Source organism: Hypomesus nipponensis, chromosome 11, assembly GCF_054491055.1.
Source record: "Hypomesus nipponensis isolate SF chromosome 11, ASM5449105v1, whole genome shotgun sequence".
NCBI classification, from domain to species: Eukaryota; Metazoa; Chordata; class Actinopteri; order Osmeriformes; family Osmeridae; genus Hypomesus; species Hypomesus nipponensis.
In genome coordinates this window covers 22,752,566-22,770,381 of record NC_140371.1, presented here as the reverse complement: position 1 = coordinate 22,770,381, position 17,816 = coordinate 22,752,566, and the positions used below count along the sequence as shown (strand labels likewise).

The following is a 17,816-nucleotide window of genomic DNA, read 5'->3' as shown; positions in this document are numbered from 1 at the left end:
TATCTTTATCTGACGGCCGCGCGGCCGTGTTGATCAAACGTGCCCTCTGAACCCCTAAGATGCCCTCTTAAGAGCAGCATCGCTCTGTTAGGACAACAAAGAGCCCTAGAAAGAGAGAGGGAGAGAGCGAGAGAGAGGGAGGAGAGAGGGAAAATTGGAGAGAGAGCGAAAGAGAGGAGAGAGGAGGGAGAAAGGGAGGAGAGAGGGAAAGAGAGAGAGAGATAAGAGTCAGGAGGAATGTGTTGCTGATGGAACGTGTTGCTGATGTTTTTTGTAGATGTGTTCTCTACAACAAAAGAAGAGAAACATTACCTTGTAGGATCATCATCTCAAAGCTCCTTATCTAATATGATTATGACATCTCATAGCTCTTCACCACATACTATCATCTTTTTATCTGACATGGTATCTGAGACCTAATGACCCAGTACAGGGGCCTTGGCTGGTCCTGATATCAGCCCAACAGGAGCTCTGGAGGCCAGCCTCAATCAGGACCCCTCCACCCTGCAGCCACCAGGAGCCGGCCTGCAGGCTGGCATGTGGAGGGCTCAGAGGAGCAGCACGCTCTCCACGGAGACGCTTTCTTGTGCCTCAGAAAGAGGCACAGTTAGAAACGTTAGGAACCTGAGCAGAACGTTAGTCTATCGTCACACTAGAGAGAGAGAGTGAGAGAGAGAGAGAGACAGAGAGAGAGAGAGAGAGAGAGAGAGAGAGAGAGAGAGAGAGAGAGAGAGAGAGGAACAGGAAGGAGTATGTGTGAAAGAGGGAGGAGGGGCTGTGATTGCTGGTGTCCAGGCTGAGCCACTAAGGTCTTGTGGTGTCTGTTTATGTGGCGTCCTGGTGTTTGATGGCTCGTTTTGTCACACGATCAGCAGAGTATCATTAGGTGTGATGGTGCTCCTCCCAGGGTGCCCCTGTTCCCAGCCCCTCGGACGGCCCAGCACCGCCCCCTCCCCCAAAACAAACACAGCTTGCTGTTTGAAACAACACTCCCCAAGGATGTGTAATGGGGGGCCCCTAATTGTGGAGTGTTCTGCAGCGGGGCCGCGCTCCTCACAGCCCTGCTGCCTCCTGGGAGTCAGGGGACTAGGCCCTAAAACTATAAACAGGAGACCGCGAAACAGCTCGAGAAAAAAGCGTCCGGGAATTCCATCAATTTTGGAAAACACTTTGTCATGACTGTGAATGACACTAGTGAGGGATCAAAACAACCATAACAGCAGCTCAAGAGGAGGAAGTGCTCTGTAGCGACACCTCCATCCCTGCACTCCTAAGACAACGTCTGGGGGGGAGAGAGAGAGAGAGAGAGAGAGAGAGAGGGACAGAGACAGAGAGAGAGAGAGTGACAGTGATAGAGACAGAGAGAGAGTGAGAGAGAGACAGAAACAGGGAGTGAGACAGAGAGTGAGACAGAGAGTGAGACAGAGAGTGAGACATATAGTGAGACATATAGTGAGACAGAGAGACAGAGATTGAGAGAGAGAGGCTTAGAGAGAGACAGAGATAGAGAGTGACAGAGAGAGTGAGAGAGTTTCCTCTTCCTCCCTCTCCCACTTCCTGTGGAGCTGTGCTCCCTTAGACACACTCCGCTACAGGAACTCATCACCAAATATGACTTCCTGGACAGAATCTTATCACCAGAGCCAGATGCACCATGCAGCCTGATGGGTCTGCAAGATAGCTTCTTTATAATTCCCATAATCACAGACCTACTCACAAAAACAATCTCAGCGAGAAAGAAATTGACCACAGATCTGATGATTGTCAACCCATGTCATCTTACTAATGGACTAGGTTCTGACGAAGCCCAGTTAGCCTGCTACACCAACTACTACTACATAATGAGGACGCACAGAAAGGGTTCCTTACTTTCAGCAGCCTAAAGCTCTCCATGTTAACTAACTACCTGCTCCCTCCAGGGTTCTGGCTGGAGGATTAGGGAGGGCTGCTGGTGTAGCGTTAACACCCAGGTAGACACAGACACCCAGCCTCCAGATTACACAACCAAGATTAAGAACCCCCGGGCTCAGATTACAACGAGAATTAACTGTATATCCGTCAGTCCTGGTCTGTTAGGAACAAAGAATCCAAAACCAGCTCATTTGAGGAAACCGTGAGGGTGCCGTGTGTTATGAGGGAGGCTGTGGTCTGGTCTGCTCACATCTACCATGATCAAAAGCCAGGAAGTAGTGATCTAAATATGTTTGCATGGCCTTGAGCACAGCTGGGTAACCTAGCAGCACATGCAGTGTGTCTTCTGCTCTCTAGGGCATACCTGCAGTGAGTCCACTTCCTGCTCACTCAACCTCTGAGCACCAGCACAAGGACAAGGTTGTCCATGCAACAGGAGTGCAGCTGTGTCTCATCTGGCCCTGACCTGGGCTCTGCAGTCGTCTAGGTGATAGCCTGGTCGACGTGTGTCTAACAGCTCTGCCAAGCCACTCTACCGACATTCAACTCTGCTCACAGCTCTCTGATACACTACTCAGTTCCTCCTTATAGACTCGTACTACGCTAGACATTACAAAGGTCTCCTGTCCATTCCTTCAGAGGCTGGCTTTATAGTTACCTTCTCACCTTAACAATGGCTTATTTGTGAAGCGATGTTGTGTGTGTGTGTGTGCGCGCAATTCTGGGTATGAATACGTCAACTTTCACAGTCACTTGGATAACTGAGTATGATAACTGAGTATGATAACTGAGTATGATAATTGAGCTAAAACCAGCTGAGAGCTCCACAAGTACCAAGAGTCCTAGCTGTTAGCGGTGCTGTGGTTGGCAGTGACAGAGCATCAGTAAGCCAACTTGTGTGTCCACACACGTCAACACACGTAGACAACAGGAGCACGACAAGCCGCTAGACAGGCTGGATTATCAGGCCCTCTGGAACACTCCAGCTCCTGACAGCTCCTGTACACAAGCAGCTGGAGGGGCGAGCAGGTGGAGATACAGACGTGATCTTATCAGGAGGACGTCTTTGAAGAGTAAATCACTGCATGTCTCCTCTGCCCTCAGGTCCCTGCCCACCACGTGCTGAGGGCACACATCCTGGGGTCACCTCCACTGTTTGACAGGGTTCTATCTTAGTGTCTCCCCAACACACACAGGACATGCACACAGGTCACACACACGCTTCACAGGAAACTTCTGGAGCCTACCCTCTGACCCTGGTGGACAACACAACATGCATGGGCCTGCAGCCTACACTTGTATAGAGCCCTTCCCCTCCCAGGCAAGGCCAGACGAATCAGCCTGGAGCTGACCCTTCCAAACAAGCTCCAACTGCAGGTAGGCTGGCTTGTTTAGTGTCTGACAGGCTGCAGGGCTGGGCCTCGCCCGCACAGAGCACTGTGTTGTGTCTGGCCTCTGAACCCACATGTTAAACAGCCACAATCAGCAGCTCTCTGTCCAGCTGGAGACACATAGCCCTGATAAGGTGCAGTAGAGCTGATTTCCAGGCACCAACACACTGACCTCCCTGATCCTCTGGACCAGACCCAGCCTCCATAGCTGCAGCTCTGCAGCTTCATGAGGGCCCAGCCAGCACACGGCTGCTGGGCTGGAGCAGAGAGGTGCACAGGGTGGTTTCACGCTGATTAAACATCTCAGCGAGGCTGTGCTGTGGTCCCGGGGATTACAAGGAGGGCAGTGCCAGAGATGTTTTGGCTACCTGGGAGATTACCTTCTTCTGTGGTCCTCAGCTGAACTCCAACCAAATCCCCCGTGTTCCCCACCTCCCTCTCTCTGGCTCGAAACCCCTCTCCCTCCTTCACGAACCCTCTCTCCAGGGAAGAGAGGCTCTACATTTGGTAAGAGCTTCCAGTTCAGAATGATCTTTAGTACTTCTGTGCCTTTCTGACAAGTAGGGCTGATTCAAACAAACCCAAATGATGGACATTATTCTGCACCCGCTGAAAGGAAAGAGACCTTTAAGAGAGTCTGGAAATGTTTCAGTGTTTCAATCTTCAGTCTGCTATTTAGGGAGGTAACAACAGATTTGCTTTTTCTTCTCTCTGGAAGAAAATAAACTGTCGATTTCATAAAAGAAGAGCAAAAAATCAAACAGAAATAAATGGTGTAATTCAAACGTCATAATGCCTCCTGGGAAGACAGGATGAAGAATCAGAGGAGCAAGCAGTTCAACCACAAACAGGTGAAGTATGAATGGATCTGTGGGCAGCGCTGGCTGTGTCATCACTGTGAGACACCTTTGTGTCCGTAGACGAGCCACCCGTCTCCCTCCCAACGCTCCCTGTGTGACGAACACCACCACAACACTGAGCATGTGACGAACACCACCACAACACTGAGCATGTGACGAACACCACCACAACACTGAGCATGTGACGAACACCACCACAACACTGAGCATGTGACGAACACCACCACAACACTGAGCATGTGACGAACACCACCACAACACTGAGCATGTGACGAACACCACCACAACACTGAGCATGTGACGAACACCACCACAACACTGAGCATGTGACGAACACCACCACAACACTGAGCATGTGACGAACACCACCACAACACTGAGCATGTGACGAACACCACCACAACACTGAGCATGTGACGAACACCACCACAACACTGAGCATGTGACGAACACCACCACAACACTGAGCATGTGACGAACACCACCACAACACTGAGCATGTGACGAACACCACCACAACACTGAGCATGTGACGAACACCACCACAACACTGAGCATGTGACAAACACCACCACAACACTGAGCATGTGACGAACACCACCACAACACTGAGCATGTGTGTCTGTACGTGCACTCCGCTGACGTCAGGTAAGTCATGAGTCACACACACACACACACACACACACGGCTGTAAGGCTGGGGCAGGACAGGATAGGGTTCGAATGTTTGAAGAGTGGAATCCAGGGAGAATCTCCGGTGTGTGAAAGAGCCTTCTAGAACATGACTGGCACTGAGAACTCCAGACTCAACCAGCACAGCAGCCATAGAGATGATGAACAGAACGCAGTGATTCATAGATATTTAATCCTGTTCGGGGTTTTATCTAGGAGATCTAGAAAATAACCCTGATTGGTCAGAACGACTTCCAGGAAGATTAGAATTGTTGCACATCATTCTAAAAATATTCCTCCTCAAATGTTCTCAGCAGTTGTAATATAAAGCACGTAGGATGTTTGTTAGAAGGGCCCTGGATCATTCTATCCCCAGTTCCAGAATGATCAGAACCAGGCCACCAGGACTGTAGCTCCCCCAGCGCTGGGGTTACATCAGGAGAGTTAGCGCTCGAATGGGGGTCGCCTGTCCGCACAGACCATACACCACAGACACGCTCATTCACATGGAAAGGTCACTTCAGTATAGCTGAGCACAAAGCCCTCTTCCTCCATCACCACCGCTCTGCAGGCCATGAAACAAGAGTGAAGAGCCCTCCACGGCTGATGACTCGCTGCCTCTACTCACACTCGCTGCCTCTACTCACACTCGCTGCCTCTACTCACACTCGCTGCCTCTACTCACACTCGCTGCCTCTACTCACACTCGCTGCCTCTACTCACACTCGCTGCCTCTACTCACACTCGCTGCCTCTACTCACACTCGCTGCCTCTACTCACACTCGCTGCCTCTACTCACACTCGCTGCCTCTACTCACACTCGCTGCCTCTACTCACACTCGCTGCCTCTACTCACACTCGCTGCCTCTACTCACACTCGCTGCCTCTACTCACACTCGCTGCCTCTACTCACACTCGCTGTCTCTACTCACACTCGCTGCCTCTACTCACACTTGCTGCCTCTACTCACACTCGCTGCCTCTACTCACACTCGCTGCCTCTACTCAAACTCACTTGATTATATTCATCCGTTTCATGTTGGAGTGAAAGAGCACGCTTTAGCAACACTGAGGTTAATGTGTGAATCCACCCACTCTGCATGAGCAGCCTTGAGGCTAGGCTAGGACCTCTTCATCATCATCATCATCATCATGCCAGCCAAACGCCCACAGAGGAAAATATAGAAACAAGCATGTAATGAATTAAATAAATACACACACGCAGAAAAGTGCTTCAGCTTCAGTCTCTGAGACCATGCTGTCAACTCCCAGCATGCCAATCTGCCACGTTCCTGTCTACATCCTGCCCCTCAGAGGAAGTCCTGTCCCCAGCCTCCTGACTACATCCTGCCCTTCAGAGGAAGTCCCGTCCCCAGCCTCCTGTCTACATCCTGCCCCTCAGAGGAAGTCCTGTCCCCAGCCTCCTGACTACATCCTGCCCTTCAGAGGAAGTCCCGTCCCCAGCCTCCTGTCTACATCCTGCCCCTCAGAGGAAGTCCTGTCCCCAGCCTCCTGTCTACATCCTGCCCCTCAGAGGAAGTCCTGTCCCCAGCCTCCTGACTACATCCTGCCCCTCAGAGGAAGTCCTGTCCCCAGCCTCCTGTCTACATCCTGCCCTTCAGAGGAAGTCCCGTCCCCAGCCTCCTGACTACATCCTGCCCTTCAGAGGAAGTCCCGTCCCCAGCCTCCTGACTACATCCTGCCCCTCAGAGGAAGTCCTGTCCCCAGCCTCCTGTCTACATCCTGCCCCTCAGAGGAAGTCCTGTCCCCAGCCTCCTGTCTACATCCTGCCCTTCAGAGGAAGTCCCGTCCCCAGCCTCCTGACTACATCCTGCCCTTCAGAGGAAGTCCCGTCCCCAGCCTCCTGACTACATCCTGCCCCTCAGAGGAAGTCCTGTCCCCAGCCTCAGGACGCCTCCACATTGATCCCACCCAGGCTCCCACCCCGCTGCTCACCGCAACACACAGGTGAGTCCATATGTTCTCCTGGCTGTCCAAGAGGCAGCTAGATGCTAGCAGCTAATGGTAATGAGGTGAAGGTCAGGGCAGGTAAGATCAGTCATGCGAGGCCCAGAAAGATCTCTTCATGGGGCAGTGGGCAGGTTTCAGTAAACAAGTGTTGCAGAGGTGTGAGTGTGTGTGTGGGGGGGGGGGGGTCCTGTGAGAGGAACCCTCCCAGAGGTCATAAATCAGAGGGGGGCCAGAATTTCACGCCTCTCCGCAGCCCAGCAGGCCTGCTTAAACTGGCGTAAGTGATGTTGAATAGACTGCCACCAATACCCTGACACACACACACCCCTTTCCCGGCTTTGGCTGTGGAATGCAAGTATTCTCTCTCTCTCTCTCTCTCTCTCTCTCTCTCTCTCTCTCTCTCTCTCTCTCTCTCTCTCTCTCTCTCTCTCTCTCTCTCTCTCTCTCTCTCTCTCTCTCTCTCTCTCTCTCTCTCTCTCTCTCTCTCTCTCTCTCTCTCTCTCTCTCTCTCTCTCTCTCTCTCTCTCTCTCTCTCTCTCTCTCTCTCTCTCTCTCTCTCTCTCTCTCTCTCTCTCTCTCTCTCTCTCTCTCTCTCTCTCTCTCTCTCTCTCTCTCTCTCTCTCTCTCTCTCTCTCTCTCTCTCTCTCTATATATATATATATATATATATATATATATATAAACTCCTGCACTAAATCAGGGCGTAATGGGAACTAATTTCCACATCAGTGTTTAAGCTGAGGAGACAGTGAGCTACTACCCTGATGATCAGCACAACTGATGTAATGTTGCTGCCGTCTCTCTCTCTCTGTTAGATGAGAGCACACACACACACAATGATGAAGTGCCATTGTATTATGCCCTAATGACTCTATAATGCCGTACCACTCATTCTGGTAGACTTTCTCCGATACAGCTCAGTGCAGTCCAGCCCTTTGAACACATAGCTCCCAGGCATTTCATAGATTTATAGTGCTTCACTAGTAATAAATGATTGCCCAACAAATTCCTACAGTTTAAGTCAATATCATAAAGTGGAAATAAATATCACCGGAACAGTTCTGTTCTGGATCAGTCTGAAAGGCCGTCTCCCAGGACAACAACAGGCCGCTCGTAAATCTGCTCTCTGTTTCCTCTCTGCGTGTCTTACGTGAGGAACACAAGCACTGTGTCCATCTCTGTTTCCTCTCTGTGTGTCTTACGTGAGGAACACAAGCACTGTGTCCATCCAGTAACTCAGGACCGCCTGCGCAGACGTTTGTCAATTTCATTGAGACAGATACAAATAACTCCTTAGCCTTGTTAATTACTCTCTAAGTTGTTAAGCCATGGGAAAACAAACACTGGAATAAGCTCTGATTAGCTACGGCTAGAGGTGGCGTTTAAATAAAAACATGCTAGTAAGGAAGATGACTGGTGGACCAATGTTAAGCACATAGATATATAGAGTATAGATATAACATACTCTTTTCACCCAAATAAACGTACCAGTACGTTAATTTTTTTTACCCGAAAAATCCACCCGGTACGTTCTTATTTCGGACGGTACGTTTATTTTATTTTTGAAAATCAAGACAATTTTAGAATATTCCATGCATTTTGGGTGGGAAGGGATGATAAATTGGAACTCTTTGATGTGAAAACGTTAGCTACCTTAGCTAGCTAGCGGCAAGTAGCTTACATTAGCTAAGGACGTTGTATGCCGCACAAGACACGGAATATGAGGTGCTGCGAGATGATTTCATTAGAAATATCACAGCACCTGTAATTGTGCTGCGCGGCAGTCGTGTCTACTATAAGTTTGTTGAGGTACCGTATACCAGTAGTCATGGCATGTTTGTTATTTGACAGCTTTGTAACTATGTATTTCCAAGCTACAGGCATTGAAGTATTTTCCAAGCAATGCTTTATTTGGTAGTGGTTGTCATGTTGACAGTAAGCTGTTTTAGGAAAAGTGATAGTACTAGTACATGTATGTTTGTAACTAGACAGCCTCTTTTTTTTACAGAGCAATAAGTATGTATTTCCAAATGACAAGTGGTGAAGTATTTTCCTAGCAATGCTTTGTTTGCTTTGTTTGCTAGAGGTTTTCATGTTATGTTGCAGTCCCATTGACTGTAAGTTTGAGGAAAAGTTCTACCATATATTTGTAACCAGACAACCAGTTTTTTTTGATTTTCTATGTCATGTTTCAGTCAACAAATCAACTAAGTTTTTGAGGAAAAGTGCCAGTGCTATATTTGCAACCAGACAGCCTCTTTTTTTTTTACATTGTGATAATGATTATGTATTTCCAAATGACAAATGTTGAGATATATTCCTAGCAATTCTTTGTTTGCTAGTGGTTTTCATGTTATGTTGCAGTCATGTCGACTCCATTTTTTGAGGAAAAGTACTTGTACTATATCTGTAACCAAACAGCCTATTTTAAAAAAATGATTATGTATCAATGATTATGTATTTCCAAACTACAAGTGTTTAAGTTATTTCCTAGCAATGGTATATTTGCTGTCCATTTCTATTCCCGATTGCAAGTGACAGTAAAAGATGCACACTTACACTGGTAGGAACACATTTTGATAGCATATGGACACAGTTTGCATGTTGATTTGGCAATTTTTTGGGAGGTACTTTTATTCCGGGGGGTACTTTTATTTGGGTGAGCTGTCACAGGCTGGGCTGACACCCTGACACAGGCTGGGCTGACACAGGCTGGGCTGACACCCTGACACAGGCTGGACTGACACCCTGACACAGGCTGGACTGACACAGGCTGGACTGACACCCTGACACAGGCTGGACTGACACCCTGACACAGGCTGGACTGACACCCTGACACAGGCTGGACTGACACAGGCTGGACTGACACCCTGACACAGGCTGGACTGACACAGGCTGGACTGACACCCTGACACAGGCTGGGCTGACACAGGCTGGACTGACACAGGCTGGACTGACACCCTGACACAGGCTGGACTGACACAGGCTGGACTGACACCCTGACACAGGCTGGACTGACACAGGCTGGACTGACACCCTGACACAGGCTGGACTGACACAGGCTGGACTGACACCCTGACACAGGCTGGGCTGACACAGGCTGGACTGACACCCTGACACAGGCTGGACTGACACAGGCTGGACTGACACCCTGACACAGGCTGGACTGACACCCTGACACAGGCTGGACTGACACAGGCTGGACTGACACCCTGACACAGGCTGGACTGACACAGGCTGGACTGACACCCTGACACAGGCTGGACTGACACCCTGACACAGGCTGGACTGACACCCTGACACAGGCTGGGCTGACACCCTGACACAGGCTGGACTGACACTGGCTGGACTGACACAGGAAGGCAGCACCTCCTGCTCTAATCCCTTAATAAGCACCCTGTTCTGCTCTCTACTTCTGCAAACAAATCCCTCTCTCCTAAACTCATTACCAGCACAACAATCAGCACTTCACACCTCTCATGAGTTAAATTAGTTAATTTAAGAAACTAAAACTTACACACAAAAAGAAATGGGTCCAACCGAACAAACTTAATTAGTCTAATTAAAAAACACACAAAATAACTTTTAATCTTAGAAACGTGTCCAGGAACAGCAGTGTTGTGTGTAAGGGTGCACTGCTCATTATGCTGCAGCTAAAACTACTATCCTATCAGCCGTGACTGGGGGGCAGGGTGCTGGGGGGGCAGGGTGCTGGAGGGGGCAGGGTGCTGGGGGGGCAGGGTGCTGGGGGGGCAGGGTGCTGGGGGGGCCTTACAGAGACGCAATGTTAGTGTTCTCCCCAGCCTCCATCACGTCCCTCTCCCAGTGTGAGGCTGCTCAGAGGGGCCCAGCTGATAACAGGCTGCTGCTGATAACAGGCCGAGGCCTGCAGAAACACTCTGGATTAGCTACCTCCTTACACCAGCTACTGGTCTATCAGAGACCGTCTCCTGGCCAGCCAGCGCCCCCCCACCCCCCTCACAGTCAGTCATACACCAGCCCCCCACCCCCCCTCACAGCCAGTCATACACCAGCCCCCCCCTCCCCTCACAGCCAGTCATACACCAGCCCCCCCCCCTCCCCTCACAGCCAGTCATACACCAGCCCTCCCTCCCCCCCTCACAGCCAGTCATACACCAGCCCCCCCCCCCCCTCACAGCCAGTCATACACCAGCCCCCCACCCCCCTTCACAGCCAGTCATACACCAGCCCCCCACCCCCCCTCACAGCCAGTCATACACCAGCCCCTTCCTCACAGCCAGTCATACACCAGCCCCCCCCCCCCCCCCCACAGCCAGTCATACACCAGCCCCCCACCCCCCCTCACAGCCAGTCATGCACCAGCCCCCCCCCCCTCACAGCCAGTCATGCACCAGCCCCCCCCTCACAGCCAGTCATGCACCAGCCCCCCCCCTCACAGCCAGTCATGCACCAGCCCCCCCCCCCTCACAGCCAGTCATGCACCAGCCCCCCCCCCCCTCACAGCCAGTCATGCACCAGCCCCCCCCCCCCTCACAGCCAGTCATGCACCAGCCCCCCCCCCCTCACAGCCAGTCATGCACCAGCCCCCCCCCCCCCCTCACAGCCAGTCATGCACCAGCCCCCCCCCCCCTCACAGCCAGTCATGCACCAGCCCCCCCCCCCTCACAGCCAGTCATGCACCAGCCCCCCCCTCACAGCCAGTCATGCACCAGCCCCCCCCCTCACAGCCAGTCATGCACCAGCCCCCCCCCCTCACAGCCAGTCATGCACCAGCCCCCCCCCCCCTCACAGCCAGTCATGCACCAGCCCCCCCCCCCTCACAGCCAGTCATGCACCAGCCCCCCCCCCTCACAGCCAGTCATACACCAGCCCCCCCCTCACAGCCAGTCATGCACCAGCCCCCCCCTCACAGCCAGTCATGCACCAGCCCCCCCCCCCTCACAGCCAGTCATGCACCAGCCCCCCCCCCCCTCACAGCCAGTCATACACCAGCCCCCCCCCCCCCTCACAGCCAGTCATACACCAGCCCCCCACCCCCCCTCACAGCCAGTCATACACCAGCCCCCCCCCCCCTCACAGCCAGTCATACACCAGCCCCCCCCCCCCCTCACAGCCAGTCATACACCAGCCAGCCAGCCAGCCAGGATGCTCTGGGAGTCTGAGTGTGGCTCCACTACGACCATGAGCAGAGACAAACCTCTCATCTATCTGATCACTGCTGAGCTGACGTGCTGATAACCAAGAGGCTACGCTTGTCTTCAGCCCTGGGCCTCTATGGGCTTCAGGCAGTTAACCAGACCTGCTGGTTCAGTTAACCAGACCTGCTGGTTCAGTTAACCAGACCTGAATGGGCTGGTTCAGTTAACCAGACCTGCTGGTTCAGACGTTCCTACAGAACACTGACAGGACTCTCGTCCATGTTCTGAGGTTCTGCTACGTGAAGAACATGAAACTCACCTGGTTCCTCCAAACAGGATGATGCGATCTCCCACCATGCAACAGCACTGTCTCCTCCTGGGACACGGGCCTTTCCCCCGGGGGTCCACCTTCCTCCAGGAGAACGCCTCTGCACGCACACACACACACACACACACAACAAATCAATATTCAGTGGTGGACTAAGGATCAGTAGGAAGTGTGTTTCCTCACCATGGGACAGAGCACTCTGAAGGCCAGCCCGTCTCTGTATGAGGTTCTGAAAAACATCTCCAGAGCTAGCTGACTAACCCCCCCCCCCATGTACACTAACCTGCAGGTTGAGGTGGAAGGCTTTGTTGCTACGTTAGAAAAAATAACTAGTTGGTTATTCTGTTACATAAACCTGCTCCACTCACAATTGTGTCTGGCATCCATTCAGCCCCTCTCTATATTTAGTACACACACACCACTTGAGGGGGAGAGCTGTATGCCAGAAGACAAAAAGAGGGGTTTTCATCTCAAAAGTTAGGAAACAGACGCCTCCTCCCTCCTCTTCCCTGTGTACATGAGCGGGTCTTCTCTCCATCCCTCCATATAAGGAAGAACCTCCAAGCTCCTCGCACACTGGCCACAGCGTCTCCATGGCAACAGGCCCTCTGGTCCCTGCAAGGGCATTGCTGTGGAGACGCCTGCAAAGCCCTCTGGTGGACAGCATTTGTACTGCAGGCATGCTGGGCAGCATGTCCACCCTCCCTTCTCCTCTTGTGAGAAATGTTTGGGGGGAACTGAAAACTGATGATCTGTGATCAGCTCAGCTCCTCAGAGCAGACAGGGAGGGTGGTGGTGAGTTCAGCTCCTCAGAGCAGACAGGGAGGGTGGTGGTGAGCTCAGCTCCTCAGAGCAGACAGGGAGGGTGGTGGTGAGCTCAGCTCCTCAGAGCAGACAGGGAGGGTGGTGGTGAGCTCAGCTCCTCAGAGCAGACAGGGAGGGTGGTGGTGAGCTCAGCTCCTCAGAGCAGACAGGGAGGGTGGTGGTGAGCTCAGCTCCTCAGAGCAGACAGGGAGGGTGGTGGTGAGCTCAGCTCCTCAGAGCAGACAGGGAGGGTGGTGGTGAGCTCAGCTCCTCAGAGCAGACAGGGAGGGTGGTGGTGAGCTCAGCTGTGAGGGACCTGTCTATGTGTCACTCTCTCCTGGAGAGCTGGGAGGAACTGGGTCACGATGACCAGCGCTGCGCTGAGCTGCGCTTCCTCCACAGAAGATGCACAGAGTACAAGGCATCAAACAGCGAGACATGTCAACCAATCAGGAGACAGCTCCGCTGAGTGCTGTCTGTGATGGGCTAGTGTGGGGAGCAGGGCAGGTTATACGATGGGCTGGTGGAAGGGAAGTTGTCTCACCTGGGTTAAACTTCCAGAGGTCGTTGAAGTGGCGGTCCAGACGGGCATTGTAGCCTCCAAATATATAGAGCTCCCCATCACACGAGACTGGTGGGGGGGGGGGCAGTCAGAAACAGAAAAGAGATTTTGAAAAAAACATTGTATTGAAAAAATTGTCTAGTAACAAAATAAAAAATATGTGTGTGTGTGGGTTAGCAATTCAAATGAAACAAAATACAAAGACATTACGACTGCTTGCCTGTTGCCCACTGTATGCATCCTAACATAAAACTAAATACAAAAGAAATGACCCTGTTGATCCATTATTGAACATTTGATCCGTGTGCCAGTACTGTAGACGGCTTGGCACAAGCTAGCCTTAACCTATCATGAGGCAAAAGCTAGCCTTAACCTATCATGAGGCAAAAGCTAGCCTTAACCTATCATGAGGCACAAGCTAGCCTTAACCTATCATGAGGCACAAGCTAGCCTTAACCAATCATGAGGTACGAACTCGCCTTAACCTATCACGAGTCACGAGCTAACCTTAACCAATCATGAGTCACGAGCTAGCCTTAACCAATCATGAGGCACGAGCTCGCCTTAACCAATAATGAGGCACGACGCTAGTCATTTAGCAGACGCTCTTATCCAGAGCGACTTACAGTAAGTACAGGGACATTCCCCCTGAGGCAAGTAGGGTGAAGTGCCTTGCCCAAGGACACAACGTCACGTGGCACAGCCGGGAATCAAACTGGCGACCTTCTGATTACTAGCCCGACTCCCTCACCGTTCAGCCACCTGACTCCCTCTCGCCTTAACCAATCATGAGGCAAGGCTGGCTGCCACATGCTCACAGCCTACATGAAGTGACGCTGCAGGACACCAACAGCCAGGTGTTTAGAATGACATCATAAAAGGAAGAAAGCTGGAAAATGAGTGCAGACGGTAGTCCTGTTTATGAACCGATCACAGCCTCCTTGAAAAGAAACAGCTTTTATTTCGGACTGTTTGTAATTCGAGGTGCTTCGCAACACTGAACTCCAATTAGACCTCAATGACAGTTTAAAGGTACAAAAAGATTAAATAAGACCTCGCTGCCAAACTCTTTCAGAAAATGTTTAAATGAGCATGAAATAGTAATAAAGTGTATTCATGGCTTGTGTGTGTGTGTGCTGAGTGTGTGTGCTGAGTGTGTGTGCTGTGTGTGTGCTGTGTGTGTGCTGAGTGTGTGTGTGTGCTGAGTGTGTGTGTGTGTGCTGAGTGTGTGTGCTGAGTGTGTGTGTGTGTGCTGAGTGTGTGTGCTGAGTGTGTGCGCTGAGTGTGTGTGCTGTGTGTGCGCTGAGTGTGTGTGCTGTGTGTGTGCTGAGTGTGTGTGCTGAGTGTGTGCTGTGTGTGTGCTGAGTGTGTGTGCTGAGTGTGTGTGCTGAGTGTGTGCTGAGTGTGTGCTGAGTGTGTGCTGAGTGTGTGCTGAGTGTGTGCTGTGTGTGTGCTGTGTGTGTGCTGAGTGTGTGCTGTGTGTGTGCTGAGTGTGTGCTGTGTGTGTGCTGAGTGTGTGTGTGTGTGTGCTGAGTGTGTGTGTGTGTGTGTGTGTGTGTGTGCTGTGTGTGTGCTGTGTGTGTGCTGTGTGTGTGCTGTGTGTGTGCTGAGTGTGTGTGTGTGCTGAGTGTGTGTGTGTGCTGTGTGTGTGCTGTGTGTGTGCTGTGTGTGTGCTGTGTGTGTGCTGAGTGTGTGCTGAGTGTGTGCTGAGTGTGTGCTGAGTGTGTGCTGAGTGTGTGCTGAGTGTGTGCTGTGTGTGTGCTGTGTGTGTGCTGTGTGTGTGCTGTGTGTGTGCTGTGTGTGTGCTGTGTGTGTGCTGTGTCTCACAAGCCGAGTGACTGCGTCTCCCCTCAGGCAGTAGCTGTGCAGAGGGTGTGTTCAGCCAGCAGCTGGTCTCAGTGTCGAACACCTTGATCTTGTTGCAGTAGATCTCGTTGTTGGAGTGGAAGGGGCCGAAGCGGTCCGCTCGGCCTCCAAATACAAACATTTTAGTCCCGATGATGGTGGCAGAGTGGAAGTCTCTCCATCGCGCCGGGGTTCCCTGAGGGAACACACACACACACACACACATCAGTCCTCCCTCCCTTGCATGAGACATCAGTCTCAACACGTTCCTCCAGAGGGCTACAGTAACTTCCCCCTCATCCACAGCCCAGCTCAATATCCTAACCCTGATCTGTACTGCTCAGTAGGAGCCCAGGTATAGTTCCCACCTATCTGAAATCCTGCAGATGAATAAGAGTCATAAGCCTGGCAGTGTGAGCAGGTGCAGGAGGAAGATAGCTGGCAGACCTGCAGGTAAACAGCACCATCTAGTGGGCATGGGAGGTGCACACAGGTGTAGCCCACAGTATGCAGCTGGAAAACTTCAAGGTTTCTAAAAACACTAAGCACATTCAGATCCGGAACTCAAACTAAACAGCTTGTTTGAGTCCAACCCTTGAACTTAGTTTGAGAAACAAATAACAGGATTAGTGTAGGGGTTCCTGGACTGGCCGAGGCAACATGAATGTGTTTATAACCGAACTGCAGAGAGATGAAAGTCAGTTAGTGTAACCATGACGATGTATCGCTCCCATACTCAGCAGGGGTTGTCTTTTTTTTTTTTTCTCAAGATTTTTAAAAAGTTTCGGTAAAAAAAGGTTTTAAAAAAGAAGTTCGAAAGGTAGAGATAAAATATTTTTGAAAAAGTTTTGAAGTTTGAAAAAAAGATTTTCAGAAAGTTGATTCTAAGACACTTTCATTTTGATTGTTTTACTTTTTCGTAATACTGGTCCCACCATTTTTTTCCACTTGTCCCGGAGAATCGGACAGGCCTAAATGTTGATCACTGCTCAGGCATAAATAAAAACTGCAAATTGTCCAAAATCCTAACTTCAGCCACGTTTGAGCAGGAACCCAGTATTGACGACCTCTGCAGATGCATGTTTAGCACACAGAGGGATAGAACCTTCAGCAGGACAAAACAACAACACCTCAAGTCACATGTGCAGATGAACCCTAACCCCTGGTGCTGGAGACACAGCCCTGAGTGGACTGGTGCTGGAGACACAGCCCTGAGTGGACTGGTGCTGGAGACACAGCCCTGAGTGGACTGGTGCTGGAGACACAGCCCTGAGTGGACTGGTGCTGGAGACACAGCCCTGAATGGACTGGCTGGAGACACAGCCCTGAGTGGACTGGCTGGAGACACAGCCCTGAGTGGACTGGTGCTGGAGACACAGCCCTGAGTGGACTGATGCTGGAGACACAGCCCTGAGTGGACTGGCTGGAGACACAGCCCTGAGTGGACTGGTGCTGGAGACACAGCCCTGAGTGGACTGGTGCTGGAGACACAGCCCTGAGTGGACTGATGCTGGAGACACAGCCCTGAGTGGACTGATGCTGGAGACACAGCCCTGAGTGGACTGGCTGGAGACACAGCCCTGAGTGGACTGGCTGGAGACACAGCCCTGAGTGGACCGGTGCTGGAGACACAGCCCTGAGTGGACCGGTGCTGGAGACACAGCCCTGAGTGGACCGGTGCTGGAGACACAGCCCTGAGTGGGCCGGTGCTGGAGACACAGCCCTGAGTGGACCGGTGCTGGAGACACAGCCCTGAGTGGACCGGTGCTGGAGACACAGCCCTGAGTGGACCGGTGCTGGAGACACAGCCCTGAATGGACTGGTGCTGGAGACACAGCCCTGAGTGGGCTGGTGCTGGAGACACAGCCCTGAGTGGACTGGTGCTGGAGACACAGCCCTGAGTGGACTGGTGCTGGAGACACAGCCCTGAGTGGACTGGTGCTGGAGACACAGCCCTGAGTGGACTGGTGCTGGAGACACAGCCCTGAGTGGACTGGTGCTGGAGACACAGCCCTGAGTGGACTGGTGCTGGAGACACAGCCCTGAGTGGACTGGCTGGAGACAGCCCTGAGTGGACTGGTGCTGGAGACACAGCCCTGAGTGGACTGGTGCTGGAGACACAGCCCTGAGTGGACTGGTGCTGGAGACACAGCCCTGAATGGACTGGTGCTGGAAACACAGCCCTGAGTGGACCGGTGCTGGAGACACAGCCCTGAGTGGACCGGTGCTGGAGACACAGCCCTGAGTGGACCGGTGCTGGAGACACAGCCCTGAGTGGACTGGCTGGAGACACAGCCCTGAGTGGACTGGCTGGAGACACAGCCCTGAGTGGACTGGTGCTGGAGACACAGCCC

The 17,816-nt window shown here is 52.0% G+C and overlaps 1 protein-coding gene across 3 annotated transcripts in view; it reads right to left on the bottom strand.

Annotated features, from left to right (window-relative positions):
• The window catches only part of klhdc3 (kelch domain containing 3), a 31,893-nt gene that overhangs the window by 6,475 nt on the left and 7,602 nt on the right, over positions 1–17,816 (bottom strand). For all 3 annotated transcript variants that reach the window (XM_084709399.1, XM_084709401.1, XM_084709400.1), the window contains exons 6-8: positions 15,445–15,658; positions 13,600–13,686; positions 12,243–12,351 (exon numbers count right to left, since the gene is read on the bottom strand). In XM_084709399.1, the coding sequence (XP_084565525.1) occupies positions 12,243–12,351; positions 13,600–13,686; positions 15,445–15,658 (410 nt within the window). The remainder of the gene's footprint in view (positions 1–12,242; positions 12,352–13,599; positions 13,687–15,444; positions 15,659–17,816) is intronic.